General features: G+C 41.2%; 1 protein-coding gene across 5 annotated transcripts in view; it reads left to right on the top strand.

The window, feature by feature from the left end:
- The window catches only part of DCLK2 (doublecortin like kinase 2), a 159,035-nt gene that overhangs the window by 129,487 nt on the left and 10,876 nt on the right, over positions 1–18,672 (top strand). For all 5 annotated transcript variants that reach the window (XR_014225288.1, XR_014225289.1, XM_082258127.1 and 2 more), the window contains 5 exons: positions 11,079–11,212; positions 11,421–11,498; positions 13,985–14,081; positions 14,862–14,942; positions 15,698–15,811. Coding sequence is in view for 3 of the 5 variants with exons in the window: in XM_082258127.1 (XP_082114253.1) it covers positions 11,079–11,212; positions 11,421–11,498; positions 13,985–14,081; positions 14,862–14,942; positions 15,698–15,811 (504 nt within the window). In the remaining 2 variants the exon portion in view is untranslated. The remainder of the gene's footprint in view (positions 1–11,078; positions 11,213–11,420; positions 11,499–13,984; positions 14,082–14,861; positions 14,943–15,697; positions 15,812–18,672) is intronic.

The raw sequence follows: 18,672 nt of genomic DNA on the forward strand, positions 1-18,672 counted from the left end.
TAATTCAAAAACAAGAAAACAGTAAAGTTTGTCCATTTTTTTTTATAATATGAAAGATAATGTTACACCGAGTAAATAGATACCCAACATGTCATGCTTCAAAATTGCGCATGCTCGTGGAATGGCGACAAACATTGGTACTTAAAAATCCCCATAGGCGACATTTTAGAAAGTTCTACAGGTTACCAGCTTAGAGTTACAGAGGAGGTCTAGAGCTCAAATTATTGCTCTCACTCTAACGATCGCGGCAATACCTCACATGTGTGGTTTGAATACAGTTTACATATGTGGGGGTGGGCTTGCGTATGCATTCGCTTCTGCGCGCAAGCGAACGGGGACAGAGCGCTTTCATTTTTTCTTTCCCTATTTATTTTATTTATTATTTTTTATTTTTACACATTTTTTTAAAAATGTTTGATAATTTTTATTCCTATTACAAGGAATGTAAACATCCCTTGTAATAGAAATAAGCATGACAGGACCTCTTTATTGTGAGATCTGGGGTCAAAAAAACTTCAGACCTCACAACTGCACTAAAAAAAAAAAAAAAAAAATGCTTAAAAAAAATTGTCCCTTTAATCCGGTTGCTATGAGACGATGTTTGACGTTGCTCCGGTCCTCCAAGACCATTGAGTCAAGTGGGGGCCATTTTACCCTCACTCGACTTCCTGTCTATGAGGAGAGAGGACCGAATCTGTTTCCCCGCTGCCGGCAGGTCCAGTAAGCGGGAAAAATGACCGTCGCACTGTAAGGATGATCCCGCAGCGAATCTGCCACTGGGACCACCCTTATCTGAAAGAGGACCGTCCGGCGATTAAAAAAATACCAGGATTATGGCAGCAGACAGCTGCCATAACCCCGGTATTTAGTGTCAAATGACCGATGTATTTTGACGGCGGGCGGGCGGTAAGTGGTTAACCGTTTGCCGACCACCGCACGACTATTTACTGCGGCGGTCAGCCCCTCACAGGCAAAGCAACGTAGGGCTACGTCACTAGCCTGTGAGTCTCTTGGGAGCGAGCGCGCGCCGCCGGAGGCGCGCTCCCGCGTGGTCACGGACCCCCCCCCCGCGCGTGTGCCCGGCGAACCCGATGTCCGCCGGGCACTCGCGATCGTCCGTTACACCGGAAGAAAGGCAGGCTTAATGTAAACAAAGCCGCCTGTGATTCTTCCCTGTGTACGAATGGAGATCACACGGTTCTACTATGTAGGACCGTTGATCTCTGTTCTTACACTAGTAGCCACAGCCAATCACAGTTAGAAACACGCCCCTAGGGACACACTTAACCCCTCCCTCTCCAATAAAGTTAACTCCTTCACTGCCAGTGTCATTTTTACAGTAACAGTGCATATGTATAGCACTGATTACTGCAGTAATGTCACTGGTAACCCCAAAAGTGTCAAAAATGTCAGTCAAGGGACCGATCTGTCCGCCGAAATGTCGCAGTCCCGCAAAAAAAAACGCAGATCGCCGCCATTACTCGTTAAAAAAAAAACAACAAAAATCTTTCCCTTAGTAAACGCAATAACTTTTGCGCAAACCAATCAAAATACGCTTTTTGCGATTTTTTTTTTTACCAAACATAGGTAGCATAAAATAAATTGGCCTAAAATGTTAAAAAAATTAGATTTTTACATTTTTTTGGGGGGGAATTTCATAATGTGAAATATATTGTTATTTTTGCAAAATTGATGCTCTTTTTTTGTTTATAGCGCATGATCAAAAAATCGCACAGGTGATCAAATACCACCAAAAGAAAGCTCTGTTTGTGGGAACAAAAGGACATCAAATTTGTTTAGGTACAGCGTCGCACGACCGCGCAATTGTCCGTTAAAGTCACGCAGTGCCGAATCGCAAAATAGGCCCTGGTCAGGAAGGGGGTAAAATCTTCCAGGGCTTAAGTGGTTAAAGAGGAACTGCAGTCTGCTCACATAATTTGTAATAAAAACATATTTGCCATTCTGAAGCTTCCCTCCAACCACTTTGCATATTATTTTATATATACTGTGATTCTGTACTTGCCAAATATGCTGCAGAAATCTCCCTCTACTACATCTGGATGCAGCCATTTTAACTGTGGGCAGCTGAAGCCCACAGCCTGTTCACTTCCTGTGTGTGAAAATACACACACAGAGACACACACACACACACACACAGATACGCTCTGCTTGCCTGCACATTTATCCTCTCTTGATGAATACTTATGGATCTCTGCAGTCTCCCGTTATCTCCGCCCTCATCCAGCCCCAGCTCTGCAGCTCTCCTTGGCTGTCCTTTGACTCATCCCTCCTCCCTTGCTGGCAAACTCTCATGAGTGTGAGAGAGAGAGCTTTGCATGATGTCATTAGCCTAGGCTAATTACCAGACAAGATAATGGTAGTGGGCTGTGTTAGTATTTAGGACCCCTGGTCCGATGGTAGTCCCGGACTACCTATGGCTCCTTTGCTCGTATTGTGTCTGGCAGGCCTGGGAGGCTGGTTTCTGGAAATAACACAGACGGAGACAGATGTATAGTGAAACCAAGCTCTCAGTTTATTATAGGCTCGTTGCGGCTTATATAGTAAAGATAAAGGCATATAATCATAGGTATAGGGCACTTGTTACGTTCTTATTGGTTAAACAGCTTCAGGAGACAAAAGGTCACCTTGGGGAGTAATACCATAGAAGACATATCTCGTGTGACTAGAATCACCTGACACAGCCTTATCGCGAACTGCAGAAACTTTCCATGGTACGTAGACACTTTTCATATCTTGTGTAACTAAGGTCACATACACACACAAACACACAGCTTATAAGACATTAATGCATACAAAATGGGGTAGGGACATACAAAATGGAGGACACATAGAATTTGATATCTCCCCATCTCCCACAATCCCCTCTTAAAATCATTAACCCTTAATTGATTTTCCCTTGTCACCCTGTATATCATTGGAATATATAATTCTTAGGGATATTATCAGGGGTCCTAAACCTCCTAGGAATATAGTACCACGATTGGCAGATTAATTTTCTATATCCCTGCTGCTTGAAAGACCAGATCATATATCATCCTTTAAACAATAAGGTTCTTTTTTTCTTTCTGTTTATACCTCTTAATGTACTCAGTATATTCTTTAGGGTTATTAGTCGAGGGGGTCTGGTAGCCTGGGACTTGGTGGGATAGCATAGAGACATTTTTCACTTTTGGTCGGGAAACTCTAGCAACAATACACATTACAAGTTTGAAGCATGCATATAGGGATAATAAAAAAAGCAAAACCATTATAACAGTCATAGCGATATTTTTCAACCATGAGGATATTCCTCCAAATTCAAAATTCCCACTACCAAAAGGACTCCATGTCTTAGCAATATTCCTAGCTTCTTGTTGCAGCTTGTCTACTTCTTTCCGGTGCTGTGCAATAATATCATAATAATCGGGTATCTCAACAGATGTATTGTGTATCCATGTGCAACATTCATAATCCTCCGTAACTTCACATAACCCAGTAAGAGCAGCACTCATGCTTTCTATGGCTAGGTCATGGAGCTCAAGTTGTTTCTTAATTGCCCTCACTTCTATATTTAATTTGGTAATGTCCCCTGAGTTCTTATCTAGGATGTCATCGAGAATTTTAGAGTAATTATTCAACCTTTTCATCATGTCTATTCCCCATCCGGTCCATGAGGGGAACCAGGCCCATACCATATCCTTTTCAAGGAATAATTCCCTTTTATTGCGGTGTTTGAGGGGGTACCTAGGATACATACTAGCTTCGAGGAGATGTCCTCCTTCGTTGTCTCCCACTACACCCATGATGGGAACTAGGGATGCGAGGTAACACCACCCTTGGGGTTCAATGGGGATCCAAGGGTGACAAATCTTTCCACAACAAATATAAGTACTGTTTCCCAAAGCTAGGGGACGTTTGTGAAGTAGTGCCATTAATTGATCATCATAACTGGACCAAGCTAAATTTGACAACAACTGTCCTACTGGGGAAGAGGAAGTGGAACTGGAGTTAAGAAAGTTCATTAGAGTGGCGTTTAGGGCTGGTTCTGAGGTGTGCCAGAAGGAGCTGTCCATCGAGGTCATTGAGAAATTAATCTTAGTTTGCCGGCACACTTCAGCTCCCTTGGTGGAGTTTCCCAACCTAAAACACCAGTCTGGGGAATGACTCCTACCAATAATTTGGAAAGTGAGGGTATCATTTGAGAGTGTTCTCGTGACATTGGTGAGGACAACAGGAGGTGTACCATTTAGGAAAGGGGTGAAGTTTAAAGGTATCGCTATTAGGGGGATTCTAGCGGTGCTAGGATGGAGTTTACTACATATCCAACATTTTTCATATCCGGACTTCTGGGCATATGCATATTTAAATTGCAACAATGACATTTTATCTGTAAGACTTTTTGAGCTTTCATCTCTCTTTTGTCTGTTATGTGCATTACTCTGTGTTGGGGTGTTGGAAGCTCTGCAAATGGCCTGTAGCCCTACCAGGTCTTCTGGATAATAAATACAGCTAGTGGTAACCCATACTACAGAGAAGACTGAAAATGATACGAGTCCCATAAGTAGCCAAAGTTTTCCAGAATCTGGTGCTATTAGGAATGTCATTTTTCTACAGGGTCAGGGCCGCCTGCCTCTGAAAAACCCCCTTTTCTTGACTATCCTGTTCGAGGTCAGAGTCGTCCACTCCCGTTAGTACCTCTCTTGCTTCTGGACCTTCCTGTTCAAGGTCAGGGCCGTCCGCCCCCGTTAGTACCTCTCTTGGGTCTGGATCTGGACTTGCTTCTGGGGGTGGAGCCTCCTTCACCAATTTCACTCGAGTAGCATGGATCCAGGCTTGTTGGTTCTCCACAAGGACAGCGATTCTGGTCACTGCGACTACCTTTGTCTTTTGGTCCAAAACGAAATCCGGCCTTGGTCTTGTGATGCTACTTCATCTCCTTCCTTCAAGTGATGGGTTGATACCTGTGAAAAGAAAAGAAAGGTGCGAGCAACTTTTTCGTTCCACTTGATTCAAAATTCCAATTTACTTTTTCTCAACTCGTCTTTGATTGTCCTATTTATCCTTTCCACTGTACCTGAATTCTGGGCAATGCAAATAGGAGCACTATTACGGGGTATACACGGTTTCCCCTCTTTGCAAATCAATCCTGTTTCAGGATTCCTTTGCAAAACAGGATAACACCAGTCCTCCAATTCCTCAGCAGTGGCTGAGGCCTGTAGATCTGTGATCAACTGGGCATCATCGGGGAGGATGTGGGTTAGGACAGGCATTTGTTTTAGGGCTCCTAAAGGTAACTGTTGTGCGGCTGCTTTTGCTATTTTGTCTGCTAGTGCGTTGCCCTTGGAGATGTCATCAGTACCTCTGGTATGTGCCCTACAGTGAATGATAGCTAACTCTGAGGGTAACAACATAGCCTGAAGAAGGTTGGTGATGAGCTCTTTCATCATGTCTGCACGGGGTGAAGTGACACTTTCAATAGTTTCTAGGCAGTCATGTGGTTCTTGGCCCATATCATCTGCTGAATCCATCTACTATTGACTAAAAGGAACTCTTATTTCTTCCCTGCTTTGGGCCTATATGTAAAAACCTATTTCTAGATGTTCATGTTTGGCCTTATGTGTTTGTTTGTGTTGTTCCTAATACAGGTGATGCACCTAGCAACATATGCTTTCACTAATTTAGGCCTGTAAATGCAAAAAAAAACTTCAGTAATACTTCATATGTTCTTTCCCACCCCCTGTGTCCTATTCCATCATACTAGGCAATAGACAGTGGGGCGCTAGCTGCGGGGATACAAGATCTCCCCTTCTTTTAGAAAAAGGCCACTCTCAACTTTTTCTAAACCATCACCTAATTCCTTAAACCTGTTCTGTAGCATGCGTTTGTAGCTCTAATAATGTGTGATCTTTTGGCCTGACTTTCAGCTCTACAACCAGGAACCATCTACAAAAACATCCTCTTCTCCCTCTATGGCTGTCTAGATATATTATGTCTATACAATCATGTTGTTGTGTAACACACCCTTTAATCCCAGTAACCCATTTAAAACTGGGGCCTACCTAGGGCAAAAGATGTGGCCATCCCTATTACCATCTCACAAGATGCTATGTTTGGAGTCACCTCAGGCATGCCTTAGACCTGGACTGCGACCATCTTTGGACAAAAACTATAGGGCAAAGTCCATCACCATACTCCTGGGCAAGTACACCTGTCATGGTCTTACAATTGTCCCTTGCATTAACACAAAACATTTTTCCATAATTTGGGAGGCCCAGTGCAGACGCTACAACCATAGCATTTTTCAGATACATAAACGCATTCAACATTACTTGTGACATTTCTGGACCTGTGGCTTGTCTCAAAATGTTGTCATAAAATAGGAGCAGTCGGATCCATTGCAATCAATGATCCTGGTTTTGTGGGCGGGCAAGACCCACTGTGGGCTGGCAAGACCCACGTGACTGACTCTCCTTTTCCCCCTCTGTGAGAACAAAACCAAGGTAAACAACACTTTCCTGATACCATTGTCATTTTTCCTTTGACACTTTGTGTCCACATACATGTACTTTTCTCAATGAACTCACTCGCTCTGACTGGCCTCCACAGAGTGACTACATATGTTATCCACATATTGTAGCGGGACTGACTCATGAGCAGGTGTCCATCCCCTCTTGCGTGGTCTGGAGAACTATAGAGCAGACAACTAAAACTGTCTATTTAGCCCTGAGGCATTTCTACACCAGGTCAGTTACCTGGACTGATTATCAAAACAAGAAACAAAGATGGCTGTGTCTCCTCGTCCACTAGGACGGTAAAAAAAACGCATTACTTCAACCAATCACTGTAAAGTGGGTAGCATCGGATGGTATGGCTATCAGTAGAGATGGCACATCAGATACCACTTGCATACTACATACTACAGTCAGATAAAACTAAAACTTTTTGGCTCTGTGCCAATCTTACTAAAAAAACTTTTTTATTTTTTTTTTCTTCTGCCAATCTAACAAAAACCTGTCCAGAGGTTCCCCTCCCTCAATAGAGGACTCCCCTAAAATATTACCCAAAAACTGAAATCAGATAAAAAGTTAATCTGATTTGAAACTTTTGGCTCGGTGCCAATAGGGTCCAATGGTCACACTAATTGCGGTAACCCTTTCTGTCCCAAAATAAATTCCATAACTATAACAGGAATGAAAATATTTAAGTTTGAACCCTTTCTTGGCAAGTAGCCAATTTTCAAAATTTTGCACCAGAGCTCCCTTTTACGTTTAGGGACACAAGGGACCCATTTGTAAAATGTAATTTCTCATTATCTATAATTCTATAAAAAATAACCTCAAAATATCTTGCCGACTACGGCGAACTATGTTTTGCCTGATAAAAACTGTATTTGTTCACTATTATTACTCTTCCCAGAGGTTCCTATGCTTTATGCACAAATGTATAAATGGCAAAACTCCAAAAATTCCATAAAAAGATAATTGCATATGTTTGGCAATGCTGGGACGCATAGTCCCACAAGCTGGGACCCATAGTCCCACGAGCTGGAACACATAGTCCTATCAGGCTCCGCACAAGAATTGACCCCCTCCCTAGGAATGTGGGAACCGCCTCTCCCTAGAAATGTACCAACGTCAGGGTCAACGTCGTAGCTTCAAACAATTATGTATATCTAACTTGGAAAATGAATATTCAGAACAACAAAAACAGGGGCGCCATGTTATCTTGTGAGGTAACACTATTTTAATGTACCTTCGGCCAAGAGTCTGTCTAATGTATGCCTGACTTCATACTCCCTAACAAACTAAGTGGACACCTAGGTATTATTCTGAAACAGTGCCAAATGATTGAGTACTCTCCTGACTCTTCTATAATTGGTAAAGGGGGGGGGGGTTTCTAAATGTCTTGGTGGGGATCCCATTGAAGGTTCGGCTTCTAATGTCTCTCCATTCCAGAATTCTTGTGATATGGAACTGCTAATCACTCCACAATCCACGAGAACTAGAAGATTCATGCCATCTACACAAAGTGAAATCATAGGCAGTTGTTGGTAATTGAGAGACACACGGGGAAATGCCGAGTCCCCGCCTTCTGGGCACCATCATTGTTGGTTATTAAAAGGGGGCCTATTCTGAGAATGCTCTGCTCTGCCCCTGAATCCCCCCTTGCCTCTTCCACTTTGATAGCGTCCCTGATAGGGTGTCTAAAAATATGTAGCAACGGGCTGTTTCTCTCTGGGGAGATCAAAACATCCCGCCGCATCCTTTTCTGTTAAGGCTTTCTGGAAACCATCCATGTCTTTGTTTGTCCAGTCTGAAACTTGCTGTTTCACAATCACCATGTATTGGGACTTTAAATTATTGATAAATGTCTGAATCATGAGGCTGTGCCGTTCCTTGGTGACACTTAAACCGGCCTCCTGATTCCATACATTTTTAAACCTTGTCCAAAATTCCAGGACGGTTTCACTTGACTTCTGCTTACAGGTGATTGCTGTGGCAAGTGAAGGATATAGACTAGCAATGGGGGCACCAGGGGCATACGAGGGTGGACATCCCGAATGACCCAGATGGGATTTTTCTGTATTTGAGCAGAATCTCTGTTTCTCCACGGCGTGGAGACCTGGAGCTTCTTTGCCTTTCAGGTTACTTTTCGGCCTTTTTGTCCTCTTGTCTGTTTTATTAATCTCTGTCCAGATTGCTAAATTATCGACCCACGGGTCTGTATATGTATATCCACCCGATACCCGGGTGACACACGCTTTGCATGTCTCCCCCCGGTTCAGGTGGGGGGATGTTCTTAGACTGACTTTTCCCCATTCCCAAGGATATCACAAATATCTCTCCCTGACAGAGAATACGTACAGATTATAAAGCTTTCTTTTCTGTGATATACCTGACCTCTTAATATCTTCTAGGCTAAAACCTTTAATACATTTCACATAACAATGTATATTAATTCTTAATACTCTAACTTAAGGTAGACCGTTCTTCTACCTTAATTTACTTCCAGGAATATTACTCACCAAATATTCCTGGCCATTTACATAACAAGACAATAAACAAATACCAATATTCTCTCACTCAATAAGACATGTCTCTATGATTTACACATTCACATAATCACTTGTTACCATGGTAACCCTTTATGGTTTCAAAACCCTCCTTCAAGCCACTGATGTATATAAATTAAACCCATATACTTTTGGACTCGGGTGTCCCTTTTAGGACAAAAAGAAAAAAAACCCTTTCCGAGTCTTGACCAATACCTCCCGGTTACAGTGGCTATCAAGAAAGTTTTCCTACCATTATAGACAAACAATACAAATTATCTTATACTTCTATGCGACAGAGAAGGAAAGCTTAAAGATTTTTCAGACACAATACGAGCAAATTGCTAACACTTCTTAAGTCTCCCTGAGACTAGCAAATTTCTAACACTTCTTAAGTCTCCCTGAGACTAAATATTTCCCTGAAATATTTCAATTATAGGTATGTTGCGTGTGTTCCCGGAACACACCAACCCCTGTGGTTCAATTGGATATGAGTCTAGCCAGTGTCCCCCCCGGAGCCGCACTACAATCGGTTACATAGAAAGGAGTTTTCTACTTACCGGGTGAGTGTGGGTGTCCGCGGAGAGTGACTCTCATATCCCGGCATACGAGCCCCCAGCTGTTAGTATTTAGGACCCCTGGTCCGATGGTAGTCCCGGACTACCTATGGCTCCTTTGCTCGTATTGTGTCTGGCAGGCCTGGGAGGCTGGTTTCTGGAAATAACACAGACGGAGACAGATGTATAGTGAAACCAAGCTCTCAGTTTATTATAGGCTCGTTGCGGCTTATATAGTAAAGATAAAGGCATATAATCATAGGTATAGGGCACTTGTTACGTTCTTATTGGTTAAACAGCTTCAGGAGACAAAAGGTCACCTTGGGGAGTAATACCATAGAAGACATATCTCGTGTGACTAGAATCACCTGACACAGCCTTATCGCGAACTGCAGAAACTTTCCATGGTACGTAGACACTTTTCATATCTTGTGTAACTAAGGTCACATACACACACAAACACACAGCTTATAAGACATTAATGCATACAAAATGGGGTAGGGACATACAAAATGGAGGACACATAGAATTTGATATCTCCCCATCTCCCACAGGCTGTATAAGGTATTTACTGGCAGAAAAAAATAGTTTACTATCCAAAGGTAAAACAACAAGGGCAGAGGATTTAATAGATGGAAATATAAAAAGATGACTAAAGGTCCACTTTCATTATAGAAATTGTGTCATTGACACTACCTATTTGTATATTATGATCTTTTCAGTACATGTGAGTGACTTATCTGGAGCATGTATAGCCAGTGAAGTCAAAATGTTAACTCTAATCCTGTATATCATGATCTTTTTCAGTATTTGTAAGTGAGTGATTTGCATACAGCCTTGCATGCAGTTAGTGAAGTCAGAACCAGTAGGTACTGGGTCAAAGACTCTTTTAGCGAACCCAAAGGATGAACTTTACATGTCAAGTAACTAGCAATTTCTAAAACAAATTGGGAATAGGATTATACTTGATTTTGTTATCAAAAGTTCACTTTAAAAAAGGATTCAGTGGTATATTAGTGTATTTTCTTTATCTTGTAAATATGCAGGATGAATCACCACTTAAATTACATCAGCTAGAGGCACCAGTCTGTGGTTTTTAATTGTAACTTTTTCTGACCAGTGTTCATTGAATCTTTAACAGTGACTCTAACAGTGTCAGAAGCATCCTTTTACTTACTTGGCTATGTCAGTCTGACAGTGAGGACAGAGTACTGTGAACACATACAGATGCTTATTCCTGGTTCATTGCTGCAGCCTTTACAGTCTTTACATTACTTCTGAGGGCTTTAAAAATGAATTGCAGTCCCAAGAAAATGTATTGCAATCCCTGGCTGTGATAACATGAAACCCAGGACATTTATTTTTACTACTACCTGTACTAAGTCTAATTGAAAGGCACACACACAAATCCAAGAGTAATGACAAAGTTTGAATGCAGTTGGATAATAAGATAATGTTTTCTGTTTCAGGTTTGTGAATATCATGACAAAACCAAATCTCTAAAGCTTGGAGACTTTGGCTTGGCCACTGTAGTGGATGGTCCCCTGTACACTGTGTGCGGTACACCAACATATGTCGCTCCAGAAATAATTGCAGAAACCGGGTAAGATCGCCAACATACTGCCTTAATGTTTGGTATTTTTTTATTACTAAAAGGAGAATTGGTAATGAAACTCTCAGCTGACTGATATGCATTATACAAAGAAAAGTTTGTTCTAATAAATTCCTGAAATAAAGGGAATTCTATGTTGTTTTAATAGATGTTGCTCATCAACACTAACATAACCAGTTGTTGCTTTTTCCATCTTCAGGTATGGATTGAAAGTTGACATATGGGCAGCTGGAGTTATCACATATATCTTACTTTGTGGGTTCCCACCTTTCCGCAGGTAATATCTTTTATGTAAAAAAAACATGAAGCATTTTGACTTAGTATACAAATTGTTCAAATCAATTGGCGAATATTCTTATTTAAAGTAAGTCTGGTCATTCAGTGGGCTGAGCATAAAAATCTACAATGATTTCCCCATCCACACATTCGAAGTGGACAGGGGAATCCTCCCCACTGCTATTGTATTCTGACAGCTGGGAGATTCCCCTCGCTGTCCAAATACATAGATCAGTGCTGCAGCAATTGGCTAATTTCGAACCATGTATGGCCAGCTTCACTCTCCAGGCAAAAAGAAAATTAAGCACTGAGCTATTTACAGGGAGCTCAACCTCCCAGCACAGTATTTCTGTCTTTTATCAAGGTATTGCTGTAGTGCATCAGCCCATTCAGTCCCTTTGGTCAATAACCTGATACACATCTGCTTGTGGTGCTGGAACACCCTCATTGCTGCTTCTTACACAGCAAGCCAGGTTTAAAAAACAACAGACCAATAAGACCTTTACAGTTACCAATCATCAGATTCAGTGCTTCCTTGGAAGCTTGAAAATGATTGGTGATGCATAACAGAGAGAATAAATTAAGCAACGCTTTTTTAAGTGATTCTAAAGCTTTGCATTTCATTTTTCAATAACAAACATGTATGTACCTGCGCTGTGCAATGGTTTTGCACAGAGCAGCCCAGATGCTCTTCTTTTTGGGTCCCCCGCTGGTGGTCCGGGCTCCTCCCCCCAGCTGAATACCTCCAATATCAGGCCTCCTGCTATGGGGACTCTAGAGCCACACTCCTTTAAATGAGCATTGTCTATACACACACAAAGAGGGGCTTGGCCCCACCCCCACTCTCTCTTCATTGGCCCACTGGCTGTGATTGACAGCAGCCAATGTCCCACTGCTGTGTGAGCCAATATGGGGAAAAGGGACCAGGGAGCGCAATTGCTCTCATACATATCACTGGATCGAGATGGTGCTCAGGCAAGTATAAGGGGAGCTGGGGGGGAAGCTGCACCCAGAAGGTTTTTCACCTTAATGCATAGAACCACTTTAAGAAGCACACTGCTACTGACCCTATGAGCTGTTTTTTGTGTGCTCAATATGTACTTTAAATGCAGTGGTTTAAAGAAAACTCAGATTAAGGCATATTGAGTAACCTTTTTGATTTTAGGTCACGTGCAGTGTTTTATTCTTTGCCTGGAATTGCTCTTTGACTGAAAATTCCACATTTAATATATATATTCCTGCTCTTGTGTTGGCATTTCACATTTCCAACTAAAGACATCCCATGCAAATATGGTTGCATAATACTAGGGTTGCATCTAGGGTTTAGGAAAAACATTTCTTTACTTTTTTGATTTGCAGCACATGCTCAGGGAAAAGATTGTTCAAACGTGACAACTGGGGCTACTACTGCTGACCTTTACTTATCTATTTTATCTAAACATACCAGTATCTCGGCTGTGTCCCATGCTCCTCAGCTGGATATCTCCTGCACAACACAGTTGCTTCCTTTTTGCATCTGCCAGCATTTTGGGCTCTTTCCATTGAGTCCTGCTAGTGACTAAAGACTGATGATGAGCCTGTCTTTCTTCTACTCTTGTGAATGAATTTTTAACCATTTTTAAACTGTTCCTAATGACACACCTAGATGGTGGCACCTTCTGCTGTTTTGTTTATTGAAGTGCACAGAGATTGTCCAATACTCTCCCTAATTGTACCTATTTACCTTGGGACTTTATTCTTCTTTTTGTGCCATTGAGTTTGTTTTTTCTACTTCTCTCGCTATTTCATTATCTCTTGTCAACTATTTAAAGATCTTCATAGTGTTATAGTTTTCTAGCCTTGCCTGTAATTGAGCGTTTTCTGAACAGGAATTTCTCAAAAAGCACATTTTCTAGTGTCTTTAAAGGGTATCTGCAAGAACATTATTATTGTAATGCTTAGTCAAAATAAATTTTTGAATTTTACACTTTCAATTGAGTGTTGACCCATTGTTTGATTGTAAATGCTAACTCTGCATTATGGCAAATTTCAGTTAGCATTCAGCCAGCCTCTATTTTTATGTTTCTTGTTATAATGGCAGGTTAGCTTTGACCCCGTTTACCAAAATAGCCATGGATGGTAGTTTCTAAAGCATAGCAATAGTCTTTCTGGCATAATATAGAGGTAGGCTAGAAGTGTTCTTTTAACATTAGTGGCAGCAGGTCCTCCACCAGACATAATAAGCATATCCAAGGGGATGCTGTATTTGTTATGGTAGTAATATCTACTACGCAGTGAGTGATTTATTTCCTAAAAATTCTATATTTTGGCACAAGTCCAGTACATGTGGGCGTGAGCATTCCCACATCTCCAGCTAGCAGATAATGAGTCAGGGTTTTGTAAATGTAATAATTTCAGTGTAAGGTGCACAGAATTTTTTAAATAATATATACAAATCAGACATTATTTTTTTGATCAATCTAGGGTTGTGTGTGTTTTCTCCAACAGTGACAATAACCTGCAGGAGGATCTATTTGATCAGATTCTGATTGGGAAGCTGGAATTCCCTTCTCCCTACTGGGATAACATCACCGATTCTGCTAAGGTTTGAAAGTGAAAATGTTGTACATTGTGATTTGTCAAACACAGAAATAAATAAATTTAATTTGTCCGATTAAATGAGAGCTTCTGATTTGATGGATAAGAAATGACACAACTGTCTTCAGATTTTGCCAATGTTCACATTGTTGCACGGAGACCTAATAGGTCAGTAATCCCCTCATTAGCAGTGTGGGGAAAGACCTAGGCTGCAGCTTCTGTTGCCTGCATGAGGTGTCTCTGCAGATGTGATGTGACATCTCTGACCTCGAGCAACTGAAGGTCTCGTGTTCATGAAGGGCCTGAAGAGATTAACAATGGAAACAGCCACTGGTTTGTCATTAATAATTTCCTAATGAACTTTAAAAACCAGCACAGGGTCATCTTCCTGTGTTACCACTTTCTAAATCACTACATATGAATTGTTCATATTTCATAAAGTCCATATTGCTCTAAACCACGCTCTGTTACTTTATGAATATTTTAAGTAGAATAATTTGTTTTGGCACACCCCAGGTGACATTTAGAGGTTTCATCCAGGTCAAATCATCCAGGTCTTAATAATCATTTGAACTCCCCAAAAAAAATCTGCTGATCAAGTGTTCATTGTTTATGGCGGATTTAGACTTCCATTTGCAATTATTACAGTTTTATATAATTATAATTATGTCTTATGTTTTTAAAACTGATCAAAATGTCTCACGTTTTCAGAATAATTTCTCTGGTGCCCTAACCCATTGCACTATGTACAAAATAAAATCACTGTATTTACTATCTTCCGTATCAGGAGCTGATTAGCTGTATGCTTCAAGTAAATGTGGAAGACAGGTTCACAGCAGAGCAGATTCTCTCCCACCCCTGGGTGTCTGTAAGTACTGATTTTCACCAACATTTACATATAATGCATCAAGTATTTAAAAATGTAATACATAGTTGGACTTAAACATAATTTCTAAACTGAGTGTGGGAATATAGCTGTCATCAAATCATAAATGTCCTGTTTTATCCTTTAGGAAAGCGTTTGTAGTATCTTAGGTATAGGGTGAAATAATGTACATCCTAAATGTGAAGTGTATTCAGAATCGTCATGTTCACAAATAAAAATGAAAATACAAATACACGATTTTTTACACCTATGGATGCTGATTTCGCACTGAAATCATTTGTCTAGCACATAAAGCCCAGGAGAAATCAGTGAATTTCTGCCTTTGTATTTGTCAAACATTGCAATATATGCATTACTGGTGTTTTATCAAGAAATTGTTATTCATAATAAACCCATGAAGTGCATTTTAGGATGTGGTCCTCCCTCTTTCAGGGGCAATGGTGTGGTCTGATATGTATTTGAATGGGAGGGTGTCATTATGAGGATACATTTTCTATATCTTTGTCTGGCTCACATCTTCATTTGTATTGACTATAGTGTTACTTTAACCTAGGATTAAATTCCAGGTCAGATTAGGTAGTAGCATAGAAAATCCACCAAGATCCACCAAATTGCATCCATTTTCCACCCCTCTCAAGTGCTGGACCCTCAGATGTTCCTGGTAATGAGTCTAAGACTAAAGCTGTGTATTTATAAAATGCCATATGTCATTATAATATGTTCTTTATTTTTTTCAGGATGATGCCTCACAAGGGAATAACATGCAGGCAGAAGTAACTGGTAAATTAAAACAGCATTTTAACTCGGTGCCTAAGGGGAACAACACCACAGCTGCAGTGTCTGTGATCATGGTAAGTGTTGTTTCGGGCCTATAATTATATCAGACTTGCTCATAATGAATTGTTATATTATAAGGTGTTGCTATATTTTCTTTGTGTGGGTTTTACAAAGGAAAATATAACATTAATGCAATTTTAATTGCCTAATATGAAATCACAAATTAAGAACATAACTCCAGTAAGCATTATAAGAATACCTTTAACAATGTGGAATCCTATGTGTTAATGACCTGAGCATAACAGTGGAGTTGACTTACTAAAACTGGAGCAATCAAAATCTGGTGCAGCTGTGCATAGTAGCCAATCAGCTTCTAACTTTAGCGTGTTCAGTTAAGCTTTGACAAAAAAAAAAAGCCTGAAAGCCGATGGGTTTCTATGCAGTTACACCAGATTTTGCATTCCCCAGTTTTAGTGAATCAACCCCAGCGCTATTTAATCCATCAATAAAATTCTCTAGTTCCCCTTCCTCACCCCTAAGAGTTGTGTTTAGCATGAACACTCGCTTCTCCCATTGAAATCAATATTTATTTTTATTATAATTTAGGGGAGAAGCTTAAAAAAAAGAAAAAATATTATAGTCAAACAGACTGAGGCAGCAGTATGTATCCTTGACTGATGTGTAGATAATATATGTGCTGCAGCTTCAATTCACATGGCTATCTAATTACATCATATTCTTACATCCAGTTGTACTCTCAATTTTTATAGGTTAGTCAGGGAGCAAGAAATGTTTACTCTCTTAATGTCTAAATGTTTTTTGTTTTATCAGTGCTCCACCCAATCTCCCTTTCCCAGGCAAAATGCTAAAGATGAGAATTGCTGCTCTCTGTATGAGAACTGTTGTTCTTCAACCAGCATGGAGCAGTAACATTACTGATTTGGGCACAGTACGTAGTTGTGATTGTGTAGGGCAACCACTAGAGATAACCAGCTTTCTCTAATACAGAGCACAGCAGTTCTCATCTTCAGATTTCTTTTTTTAAGAAAGGGGTGGTACACTGAAAAAGTAAAAAAAAAAAAAAAAAAGTAGGACACAGGGCTTTAGTGTAAACCGTGGATTAAATTCTGGTTATGGGACACTGGAACTGAAAAAACAGTTCAAGCAAGCCTCAGTTTTTACTAGTTTCCTTAGGTGATGGACTCCTCTCTTGAGTGAAGCAAACAATTTTTTCTTTCTTAAGATTTCTCTATCAAGTTATACCTGCACCATAACCATTGTGACTTTTCCTGGAAACTTTGCTGTTTAGTTGACTCCCTGGTTGAGCCTTGAGGGTCCATCCCTGAACACTACATTGATGAAGAGATGGGGCATGCCTGAGACACTCACCTTGGCATGGGGCCCAAGAAATTGAGTTTGCCACAGGGTGCTATACAAGTCCAGGGCTGTGGTGCACCTGTCTGTGGAGTCCTCTCTCTGAGGGACCCACTTGTGGGGTATGCCCACCAGGATCGTAAGGAATTGCATGTATCCTAGCCCTTTTTTAGGGTCTCCCCCACTGAGAAAAGTAAGTCAGGGCCTTGCCTTTTTAAGTGGTCCTAGGGTGCTGTCGCTCCTATCTCTTTGGGGCGCAGGAAGCATGGATCGCGGCATTATGAATGGTCGTGGATTTGGAGCACAGGCTGCAACATTTTTTTGTTCTTTTTCACAGCCTGTAGGAGCTGCTACAATTCTGTACATGATGTGTCACAGTCATGTTGATTGGACTGAGATATTTTCTGTTTTTGTTTTACAGCTTAAGACTGTGGGACCTGGGCTATTCGCAGTATGGCCTATTATACCCCTAGAGCCCCTTTCTTGGTGCCCAAACTGTAAATGCCATCTTTGGTACTGGTGCTTGGCTTTATCCCTTTAGCTCTTCAGTGTACTTGTAAGCACTTCTGGAGACTTCCCCCCAAACATGATGGATCATAGGCACAAGGGTAATAGGGGGGAGCGGGGCAGACCTTTCCAGCACATGTTTGGATATTGGGTATTGGGGTGGCTATTGACTTTCCCCAAAAGGCCTAGGAATTGGCTAGTCCTGATCACTGCCCTTATACTCTCTCCCCTCTTCTAAAGTCTGTATTGTCCCTTCTCCTGCACCTCCCTTTTTCTGTTTGTTTGTTTTCCTGTTTGTTCAAGCAAGAATTCTCACTTTCCTTTTCCTGTTTGTTCAAGCTGGAATTCTCAGCTATGTGTCTAAGTTAATGGGAAAACTTTTTGACTTTTTTGTAGTCCTCAGTCTGATGGGACAGCAATTCAGCCTCTTCACCCTCATTGCCAGAGTCCGTTATGAAATTTTTTCTTAAGGCTGCAATATTTACTGAGGAGGTAGAGGAAGAGGAGGAAGGTGCTGGCCCTTCTTTGGCATCAAATGATTTCATGCAGGAGAAGGCGCAATATGCTAATATCTCTTAAAAGCCTAAACAGACCATTTTGGCCCTTATTTCCCTGTGCTGTCATGCCTTGCCTTAGAACCACCAGAGTAGCTTTTGTTTTCCCAGGTTTCTGCCTCCAACATAATGGGCTACCAACTAGAGTTCCAATCCCTACTTCCACTCCACTTTATGCTCTTAAACTTGCTATCTTCCCTGCAAAGAAGAGTATAACTCTTTGTTGCTGTCCGTCAACTCCCATCTCAGGGAGTTATAGCCCCCATTCTGATTGTAGACAGGTTTCAGGGGTTCTACTTGAACTTGTACACTGCTTCCAAGGCAAATGGAGGCATTTGTGCCAGTCTGAATATGAAGCTCCTTAACCAGTTCCTCTAGATTCCAAAGTTCCCCATGCAATCAGCCAAGTAAGTCATTGCCTCCCTTCAGCAAGGGAAACTTCTGGCCTCGGTGGACATCAGGGAGGCCTACTTGCACATTGCCAACTCCCCATCTCGTCA

Source organism: Pelophylax lessonae (genome assembly GCF_965119305.1).
Source record: "Pelophylax lessonae genome assembly, chromosome: 1".
NCBI lineage: Eukaryota > Metazoa > Chordata > Amphibia > Anura > Ranidae > Pelophylax > Pelophylax lessonae.